The 11,194-nt window shown below is 43.9% G+C and overlaps 1 protein-coding gene across 1 annotated transcript in view; it reads left to right on the top strand.

The window, feature by feature from the left end:
- The first annotated feature begins 1,661 nt into the window (after positions 1 to 1,661).
- Positions 1,662 to 11,194, top strand: part of USP12 (ubiquitin specific peptidase 12) — a 98,632-nt gene continuing 89,099 nt past the window's right edge. The window contains exon 1 of the mRNA XM_058547890.1: positions 1,662 to 1,855. Coding sequence (XP_058403873.1) covers positions 1,808 to 1,855 — 48 coding nt within the window. The 5' untranslated portion in view covers positions 1,662 to 1,807. The remainder of the gene's footprint in view (positions 1,856 to 11,194) is intronic.

Genomic DNA, 11,194 nt, shown 5'->3' with positions numbered 1-11,194 from the left:
CCAGGCAGGCTCTGGAGATCTAAGCAGGATGGAACACAGCAAGAAAGAACTCAGGTGGGTGATACTTCTAAGTCTAGGGAGGGCAACAGGGAGGCAAGCACTCCATACAGCTGAATGTGTGGCAGTGAAGCACATGGTCCTAGCCACCCGCTTGGGTATCAGGGCAAAGAGGGAGGGCCCCAGCTTCCGTGGAGGCAGGTGCCTGGAGAACCAGGACAGCTGCTCTGGGACTTGGCTATATTCTATTTGCAATTTTTTTCCCCAAGCAAGCTTATAATGGAAATCACTATGGAAACAGCATTCATGTACCAGAAATCTATTTTTCACCTAAATTTTATTTGAATGCTGTGTTTTGTTTTTTGAATGCTTTGAATCTGTGAGGTAAGGCATATCTGATTTTGGAGCTTTGTCTGAATTCAGGCCCTCAGCCCCACTGAAATGGTGGAACTCCAAAAAGCACCCCATCATTACAGTTCACCAATTGAGAAATACCACAAGCTTTCTAACATAATAATTTATAAAGTTATTCTACTAGCTTGAACGACTTTCTCAAACAGGAAGAAATCAAGCTAAGCTGCCTGACACAAAGAGCAGGGTGCAATGAAGAATTTTACAAACCTCGAAAAGAGGGGCTATCCCACTAGCTAACACTGGGTTAAGACTTTCTCACAGTACGTTTTTCTCACTTGCGAGACTTCTTGTCTCTGGTAATATCATCGTCACTGCTGAGTGCAAATCTTCCCTATTTTGCAACTCAACTTTAAGAACAAATATACTTAGATACTCTATTTATAAACATTTTCTAAATTTATGGCCAAAAGGCAGGCGGGAAGGCAGCTTCGTCCCTCTGCTCCATTACTTACCTTTCTTCTTAATTCAAAGAGCTAAACATACATAGTTTCTTATCTCTTTCATTTTTATTCTATTAATTTGACTTTCGCCGTTATGGTGTTTTGACCCAGGTGATTCACCCAACATATGTAAACAGAAACCACTTTACATTTTAAGTGTTTGGGACATTGCATTACCCGGGTTATTTTAACCTATTTTAACCATATAGAAGCAGGTTTCTTTCCACCGCTCCCAGAATTATCCAGACCATGGTCTCCGTTTTCGTTTCGAAGTGGGGACTAGCTGTCCCCGCGCCTTCGGCAGAGGCTGCGGGTCAGTCCCTTCCAGCATTGAACCAGACGGCTGCCGCCTACCCTGCAGCGACTGGAGCCTCCCCCGGGGCCCCTCTCGCAGCCAGGGCTGAGTCGGCCCACGGGCTCTAGGACCGCGAGGGACGCGGGCAGGAGGCGGCGCCCGCCGAGCCCCCGCCCCGCTCGAGCTCGGAGTGGGGCGGGCGCCGGAGTTTCCCGGCTCGCGCGCTCCAGGGCCGGGGCGGCGTGCGCAGGGGTGGGCGGGGCCGCGGGGCCGCGCGGCCGGTGGGCGGGGCGCGCCGCGGGGCCGCGCCGCTGCCGGGCAGGCCGGGCATTAGGGCCCCGGCGGAGCCCGCTCCCCAGCGCGCTGGGCGGAGTGTGCGGCGGGCGGCTTCGCGGGCAGGCGCGGGCCCCGAGGCAGCGGCTGCGCCCTGCGCCGGGGAGGAGCCAGGGGCGGGCGGCCGGCAGGCGGGGGCTGGGGCCCGGGGCGGGGAGTGCCGGAGCGCCGGGGGTGACGACGGCAGCGGCGGCAGAGCAGGCTCGGTGCGCGGGTCCGCGGCGGCTCGGGGTCCGCCCGCGGGCTGCGGTGCGAGCGGGCGGCCCGGCTCCCCTCCTCCCCCGCCCGCTGCCGCCGCTGTGATTGGGTGGAAGATGGCGCTGGGCGGATGGAAATCCTAATGACAGTCTCCAAATTCGCCTCCATCTGTACCATGGTAGGTGCGTCGGGAGGGCGGCCGGGGACGGCCGGGACCCCCGCGGGCGGGCGGCCGGCCGGCCCGGCGGCGCAGCCCGGGTCTCCGCCCGTCCGCCGGGCCGCCCGCGGGGCCTAGCGCGGGGCCCCGCGGCCCGGGCGGGGGGCGGCGAGGCGGGCGGGGGCGGTTGGACGGCGGCGGGCGGGCGGGGAGCGCGGGGGATGAGCGGCCCCGGGAAGGGGCCAGGCGTAGGCGAGCCGGCGCGGCGCGAGGGTGACTAGCGAGGGGGTGGCCGTGCTGGACGTGGCGGGGGCGGGCACGGGGCCAGCGCCCCCGGCCGAGCGGAGAGGCGCGGCGCCCGGGGGCTGGAGCGCGGCCCGGGCTGGGGTCGGAGGGGGAAGGACGCGGGCGGCGCGCTGTCCATTTCCGTCCGGCGGTGCGCCAGGCGGGAGGGGTCCCTGGGCCGGGATGGGGGCTGCCGGCCGGAGGCAGGGTCTCGTTCCTGCCCAGGAGAGGACGGAAGTCAAGTGCACATTTTCTCCCCGCGCCTCTGGCGAGGCCGAGTCCCCCACCCGCTGCTGAGGGGAAGGGGGTGTGTGTGAAGGTGGAAACTTTAAATAAGTGCTGTTGAAATTTTTCCCATCTTCTACTCTTTCTCAGAGGAACGAGCTCTCCCTTTTCCAGCCATGTGTCCAGGTGGCAGTCTTGTCTTTGGGAATCCACGTTAATCTTGTAAAACAGCTTAAGCTTTCCTGTCGTTTGTTTACTTTAATACCCCAGCCACATCTCTGTGTGGCTTAAAGTATTTCTGTGCAGGAACTGACTGCGAGGGTTATTGTGTGTGTTTTATTGGGGCTTTTAAATAGACTTTAAGGGAAAAGTGCTAATGCCTGTCGAAAAGTTCCGATTTAAGCAAAACGTGCGTGCGTTTCAATCTTGGTGTTTTTGTGCTTGGCCGGAAGGACCACAGTCTTCCACACGATGGGGCAAATTCGTTTCGTTAGCTCCTTAATGAGCTTACGTCTAGGGATCATAATTATGAGCCGTCACAGAAGAAAGTTATCCTTTGCAACGTGGGCCTAGTGATTATGCTATTAAAGACTTCTGAAATCTTTCCTTCTGTTTTATGTCTTACTAGCCCTTTTTATGCACCCGATTGCATGTAGGAGATCCCCAAGCAATCTTCGGTTTAAGGGCGGTACATTTTATGTATCTTTATATGCGTATATATACATTTATATACCTATATATACATTTTATATACTTTAAGGAGTGGTGAATCAGATCGGAAAGATGGTTTAGAAGCAAATTCTGTACTGCACGCAGAGGGACAGTATAAAAAATGGCTGAAATCAGGTGGGGTTAAAATCTACAGTATTAAATCATATTGAATGGATCATTGAAGACTTCCATTTTCCCAAATGGATGTTTGTTTTTTTTCTCACAATTTGCATTTCAGGAAAGCATTGATATTAAAGGGACTATATTAAAAAGATTGCCAAGGTTCATTTGGATTATTTTTAGATAAGCCAATTATTAATCTGTTTTAAAAGGAATGTGATAATTAAGTCTTTGAAAGTGCTGATCTTGCCAGATTGCTGAGCTGCACAGATTGTCAGGTCATAGTTCACTGTGGGAGTCTGGGGTTTCAGGAGTGATGTGTCGTTCTTTACTGACCAGTCTTCCACTCCAGTATGTCAGGTATACTTTTAGCACCTACTGAGTGCTAGAGCCTGTGCTGAGGATACAGCAGAGATCAGGACAGCCCTTGCTTTCATGGTGTGTACATTCTAGTTGAGGGAGACAAACAATATTCAAGTAAACTTATTAATAAATATAATATGTGCTGTGATCAGATTAGGAAAATGAGGCACAGAGAGATTTGCTAAGTCAGACACTGAGTAAGTGGGGTTCTGATCTCGAGAGTGTCGGACTCCAAAGCTCTTCCTTGGGCTTCCACTCAGGTGCGTTAATTGTATGTGGTGTGTGTGTATTGTTGGCAAATACAGAAATATCTGCCTGGCCAAATGAGATTGTTCCAGAAGTAGTGTTAAAATTGGGTGTGTCTATATTCATATTCAAATAAATTCTAATGTGCTCCCAAAATAATGCTAAACATCTCAAAGTAATGTGCAGTCTTTTCTTTCAAGAAAACTGCAGCTCATCTGAGAATTACAAAATTAACAATCAAGAAAAGCAAAGATATTTACCTCCAAGCCTTGGTAGATGCTATTTTTCTAGGCTGTGAGCGCCCCCCTCACCCTTGTCTGGCGAGTTCATGCCTCTGTCTCAAGCAGGGAGACTGACCTGAATAATCCCACCCTGTCCATCCCCATCTTCCACCCCCCTCATAGAATTTCACAGCATTTTTGTAATTTTGGTAGCTCTTAATCATACTTACTGTGTTGTAAATTTTTCTCTTATCGCCTTATTGGATTCTGAAGGCATTAAGGGGAATGACTATCGTTTATTTCTGCGGTTTGGTGGAGCACTAACTACTGCATACAATAACAGAGTTTCCCAGAGTTCTTCATTCTCCTCCTGGCTATCTGAGGGAAGTGAGTTTGGTTAAGCATGGATGAGATGGAGTGGAGAGGAGAGAAGAGGGCTGAGCCTAAATAGAGTGATGCTTCTCAGAGAATCAGCAGCTGTGAAAGCGTGGATGATGAATTGGAATTAATCAAGTTTACATAATTTTTTTTCATTTGTCAACGTAAGGTACGTGGGCAAATCAGCGATATCTTTATTGGGTTGAGTAACTCTGTTCAAGGCAAATCTCTTCAGATATGTCTTATTCTAGATCACTGTTGTTCTGCTTACGTGTGAAAATTAGTAATGTTTGTTTTTCTTAAGTTTGTGTTGTGGCCTGACCCAAATAAGTGATTATGTTTAGATTGCAATGAATAAATTTATAGAGGTTCCTCTAGAAATGCCTCTTGTTGTTTGTCCATGGAATAATACATTTTTCAGTGTCACTTGATGTTTGTTTTGCCTCTGAAGTGGCGTCCGACTTCAGGGCCTGCCAAAGAGTAGCTACCTAGTATTTAATTTTTCACTTAATAATTGTGAAAGAATGGGAAAAGTGGCCAAATACATATAGGGGGGCCTGTGTTTTGAAATTGAGGTGGAAGTTGTAGAGCAGCTTTTGGTGGCCTAGGCCTAGAAAGTGATAATATGGGTCATGGCTGGTACACGGAGGAGGTGCTGCTGTCAGCTCAGTGGTAGGGGCTTCATAAATGCGAGCTCCGACTGTGATAATTATGGTCTTTTCCTGTTTGGGTTGTAGGAGTCCTGGTTGGGAAGGAATTGTTGGGGAGGGGGCCTAGGTAAAGGAGAAATTATTGCAGGGGGAAGGTGGTAGATCATGGGGTGGCACTGGCCTGGCTCCTTGCCCACCCCTTGTCCCAGGGGGTGAGGTAGATCCATTAGAACGTGGTGTCAGGGAGGCCAAGGCTGCAGGTTAGCTGCTCAGTGGGTCTGAGAGGTTGACTTCGAGAAAGCCTGTAGCCAGCAGAGCAGCCTGCTCGTGGTAAACTTGAAACTCCTCATGGAAGGAAATCACAGGTGAAGCTGGCTGCTTGTCCTGTCATGTTTGAGTCTCCCTGGGCCAGGCCACCCAGTAAGAGTAAGATGTGTGTGTGTCAACGCACTCGATCTTCACTCCAGAAAGAAAGGAAAGGGACCCTCGAAGCCTGTGCCTTGTTGAAGGAGGGGTGATAGTCTCCTCTTCATATACTCAAAATATTATGTTGAATAATAAAATTCCTTGTTCCTTCTCAAGGAATAGGATGGATGTAATTGTTTTATTGGTAAAATATTTAATTTTTATTACTATTAATAAAATAGTGCTTCTATGATAGGAACTTTCAAAGTGAGTTGCCATTGCTGTTTTTACTTATCTAATTTTGCTGTTTTTATCGTAAATGTTAATTTAAAAGGGATGAAAACATCAAAAACGAGTCTTCTATTATAACAATGGTTAAATACTAATAAGGAATGTTTGAGCATGTATTTGAGGAGGCTTAGGGGAGAGAACTTAGAATAGTTCTTAGAGAACTTAGAATAAGTATTATCAAAGTTTTATTTAAGCCTGCTGATCTTTTGAATTTGGCTAAAATACATTTTGGACATTAAAAATTACACATGCTCATTATAGAAAATTTGGCAAATAGTCTATAAAAAAATAGTTTGGGAACTCTTAAGGAAGCAAAAAGAAAAGAACTTATCTCCTAGAGCATATTTTGTCTTTTAAAAAAGTTCATTGAGCTTATACCCTAGATACAATTTTACATTTCAGTTTTCCCCATGAACGATTTTATTTTGAAATTTGTACACCTTCAGGATAAGCATGGAGAGTGTAATGTTTTAAAATGATAATATGGCAAGATTGTTAACTCAGTAAGGCACAGTGATGGGCTACTAGGTCATTGACAGGTTATTTAATGATTATTAGAGGATGAAGTTATGTAGTTAGTAGAATGGAATTTTATGAGATAGTGGGTTTATTCTAATCTTAGGCCTTTATTAGTTATCACAAATAAAGGTAAGACCATTGGGATTTGGAACTTTTAATATGCTTAACAAGTGTAGTTTCAGTTCCAACTTCAATTATGTGGAATGTGTGTAAAGATGCTGGACTTATTTTATATCCTATGGCTTCGCCTACCTTCTGATGGTTTTCTCCTTCCACCTCTGGCTAATCTTTTTATAATAGATCTCAAAGTAGGTTGATTATTTACCCTACCACACAATCTATGTGGCCGGTTTCAGCCAGACTTTATCACAACACATGTTCTTGTCTTATTTGATTCTACACTTTTGACGGAGCCCGAGGGATTGAGCCCACCTCCATTTTGTCACTTACAAGTTTCGTTCTTCCTTCCTGCCTTTAGAGTCATATTTATTCTAGCTCTCATGAAACTTGCACTGTTTCAGGAAAGATTATTTAAGCATTTGTTTATTTAGCATTAATTCCTTTCCAGAAACCTTCGTTTTTCAGATTTAAGTAATCTAATTCTGTTCTGATTTCTCTTTCAGTAGCTCAATTACAGAATTTAATGCAATATTTTATTATGTATCCTACAGCATGGTGTATCAAAAAGAGCAGTTGGACCAGAAGGTCAATTCTAGTCCAGATTTTGACATTTAGATCTGTATATATGGGAAAGTCTCTTAAAACTTTCCAAGCTGATTTTTCTCATCTGTAAATTAAAGGGATTGGATTAGATGCTAATAAATACTCCTTGTATGTTTGTTTCTTTTTTTTTTTTTTTTGTGAGAAAGATCAGACCTGAGCTAACATCTATGCTAATGCTCCTCTTTTTGCTGAGGAAGACCGGCTCTGAGCTAACATCTATTGCCAACCCTCCTCCTTTTTTTTTCCCCAAAGCCCCAGTAGATAGTTGTATGTCATAGTTGCATATCCTTCTAGTTGCTGTATGTGGGATGTGGCGTCAGCATGGCCGGAGAAGCGGTGCGTCGGTGCGCGCCCGGATTCCAAACCCGGGCCACCAGTAGCGGAGCACGCGCAGTTAACCGCTAAGCCACAGGGCCGGCCCTGTTTGTTTCTTTCTAAACTAAATTCCTTCCTATCTAAAACTCAGTACTCTGATCCTTTGAGAGCTTATAAATGGTTATTGATATCATCATTTTGGAAACTCTAATCGTGTTTTAGATAATATAAAGAGCATGGAGTTAGACATATTTAAATATGAATTATACCTAGTTTCCCAGTTTTTTTAATGTTATAGAATTTATGGAAAATTAAAGTCCAAAGTAATATAGTTTTTTTCCTTTGAAAGCATTTAGTGAAGGTTAGTGATATCACCATTTTATTCATTAAGAGGGTAAACCACATAGCTGTTTACTCTTTTTTTTTTTTTTTCTGCTGAGGAAGATTAGCCTTGAGCTAACATCTGTGCCAGTCTTCCCCTACTTTATATGTGGGTTGCCGCCACAGCGTGGCTGATGAGTGGTGGAGGTCCATGCCTGGGATCCATACCTGCGAACCCTGGCTGCCAAAGCGGAATGCACCGAACTCAACCACTGTGCCACGGGGATGGCCCCTATTTACAAATTTTTGACATTTTTTTTTTTTGCCAACACCATTAAAAGAAAAAACATTTAGGGGCCGGCCCGGTGGCGCAAGCGGTTAGGTGCGCGCGCTCCGCTGCGGCGGCCCGGGGTTCGCTGGTTCGGATCCCGGGCGCGCACCGACGCACTGCTTGGTAGGCCATGTTGTGGCGGCGTCCCATATAAAGTGGAGGAAGATGGGCACCGATGTTAGCCCAGGGCCGTCTTCCTCAGCAAAAAAAGAGGAGGATTGGCGGATGTTAGCTCAGGGCTGATCTCCTCACAAAAAAAAAAAAAAAAAAAGAAAAAACATTTGAACTGGTTACCTTTTTTGGCATTCCACATTTACTTCCCTAACTGTGAGTGTGACCTTGGACAAGTTACTTCTCTGTGCCACGTTTTCCTTATCTGTAAATGGAGATAAAATAATGCCTAGTTTGTAGGGTGGTAGAATGGTACCTGGCCTGAGGTAATCGCTCTGTAGCGTTGGCAGCTATTATAGTCATGCGCTGTGTAGGGACATTTCAGTCCACGACGGACTGCATAGACAACGGTGGTCCCATAAGGTTATGATGGAGCTCAGAAATTCCTATCGCCTAGTGATGTCACCATTGTAACACTGTAGGTTTTCAGTAATAGGAGTATTCGTGGTGCATTATCTGCTTACAAGCAAATCTATGATGAAGAAAAAGAAACATCAAACAAACCACCATGGACATATTTCTGAAAAGAGTGATATCTCCTCAAGAAGAGCCTCAGGCAGGTGCTTCAGCAGGTATACTAGAAGAAGGCATTGTGTTTTTTGTTTTTTTTGTTTTTTTTTTCGTCAGGAAGATTGTCCCTGAGCTAACATCTGTGCCTGTCTTCCTCTATTTTGTGTGTGGGACACTGCCAGACTGTGGCTTGATGAGTGGTGTGTAGGTCTGTGTCTGGGATCCGAACCCACAAACCTTGAGCCACTGAAGTGGAGCCCGTGAACTTAACCACTATGCCACCAGGCCAGCCCAGAAGGCATTGTTATCCTGGGAGATGACAGCTCCATGCGTGTTATTGCCCCTGAAGACCTTCCAGTGGGACAAGATATGGAGGTGGAAGACAGTGATACTGATGATCCTGACCCTTTGTAGGCGTAGGCTGATCTGTGTTTGTGTTTTAGTTTTTAATAAAAAAGTTTAAAAAGTAAAAAAAAAAGTTTAAAAATAGAAAAAAGCTTATAGAATAAGGATATAAAGAGAATTTTTGTACAGCTGTACAATGTGTTTCTGTTTTAAGCTAAGTGTTATTACAAGAGTCAAAAAGTTAAAAAAAATTAACAGGTTTATAAAGTAAAAAGAGCAGTAAGCTAAGGTTAATTTATTAATGAAGAAAGAAAAATATTTTTAAAAAAGTTTAGTGTAGCCTAAGTGTGCAGTGTTTATCAAGTCTACAGTAGTGTACAGTGAGGTCCTAGACCTCCACACTCACTCCCCATCGCTCACTGACTCACCCAGGCTCCATTCATGATAGGTGTCCTATACAGGTGCACCATTTTTTATCTTTTATGTTCTGTTTTTACTGTATCTTTTCTATGTTTAGATACCAGAATACTTCCCATCGTGTTGCAGTTCCCTACAGTATTCAGTACAGTAACATGCTGTACAGGTTTGTAGCCTATGAGCAATAGGCTATGCCATACAACCTAGATGTGTAGTAGGCTATACCATCTAGGTTCGGTAAGTGCGCTCTGTGATGTTCACACAACGATGAAATCATCTAACACCGCATTTCTTAGAAAGTATCCCCGCAGTTAAGCGACACACAACTGTATTACCCTTCTGAAGTGGTTTGCTCCTCTTGGTGTGTTATGAAGGACTCATCGGCACTACTAGTTAATGTTAGCTCAACAAATACGAGTAACCCAAATTGAAATTTGTTTTATGAAATGCAGTTATTTCAGTTCATTTTTATCATAAGAAACATTAGTTTATTAGTAGTATATGCCTCTGAGAAAGCATCAACTTATTTTGAATTAGTGGATTAGATTATAATATTACAAACTAAGAATGTAGATGGTCTTCTCTGTTTTGAATAGTTTGTAGGAAGAGATTTTATTCCTTTTGTCTGGGAATAAAATGGTCTGATTTGTGACATTCTCAAACATGTTTTAGATGTTTAGATAAGTTGGCAATACTATTTTTAGAAGAAAAATCTTACCTTATTTTTTATACTTAAGAAAAAAAAGCACAGCAACTTTTTGTCATTGTTAGAATGAGTTATGTGTGTTCAAGTCAGGCCTTATTTCCTTTCAAATTTTCCTGTTGTTTACTGGGGCTGTATTATTGCACTTAATTCCCTTATGCCTCTGTCCTTTACTGGAATAACATCTCTTGTTGGCCTACAGTGCAGCTACCCAACCTGCTTTTGTCTAAAACCGCCTCTCTCTCATCACATGGTCTGGAAGAGGATTATTTAAATATCTGTAAAAAGTACTTTAAGGTGTTGGAAGAAAAGGGAAAATGCTAGATATTGTGAAGAGTTATGGGTTGCTGAATTGAAAACTCTCAATCAGAGACAGTATTGTTGAAAATACCTGTTTATAAGATTTGATCATTTAAAATCTTATGCACAGAATTTGTATTAGAAGGAGATGAGAGAGACACTTTATATGCATAATTTGTCTTGGAAGGAAAACTATTAAGTCTGACTACTTTTACAAAAGTACACAGTCAAGAAGAATTTTATGATAATGTAAAGTATAACATATTTAATACAGGACATGATTGTATGAGGTGCGTTAGCTCTTCATAATCCTGTGTGTTCACTGGCTTAGGCTTTTCTCTTGCTTGTCTGTAAGAAAGACCATTAACTTTTTCTAAAAATCGTGTAGTCTTACAGAGTGATGTATAAGCTTGCTTAGAATCTCCATCTGTAGTAATCCACATGTCTAAAGCTGCATGCCAATAAAAATTTATTTCCAACTTAAAACAAGAAATGAATGTTTATTTCAGTGATAACTGACAGATGTTCTTATTGAAATGCTTCATAGGTGCGGGAACCATCCATGCATTTCCTACTTGTGAATAGTGGTGTAAATCATAGTATCTTTTAATGGACTTAGAGTATTGTTGTCTTTGATTTTATTTTAGTGACCTAATTAGCCTTCTGCTTAATAGTGAATAAGTGTTTTTCATGAGAGGAGAAGGAGGATTTATTTTTTTTTAAGCTAATATAACTTTTTTTGTGTGTGAAGAGTACCTTTTCCTCAGTAAGTGTTAATGGAGACCTACATTATATCAGGTTGTATGTGGG

The sequence above is a fragment of the Diceros bicornis genome, chromosome 9 (genome assembly GCF_020826845.1).
Source record: "Diceros bicornis minor isolate mBicDic1 chromosome 9, mDicBic1.mat.cur, whole genome shotgun sequence".
In the NCBI taxonomy this organism is placed as follows: domain Eukaryota; kingdom Metazoa; phylum Chordata; class Mammalia; order Perissodactyla; family Rhinocerotidae; genus Diceros; species Diceros bicornis.
The sequence above is the reverse complement of the archived record's forward strand: the minus strand, read 5'-3'. Positions and strand labels throughout refer to the sequence as shown.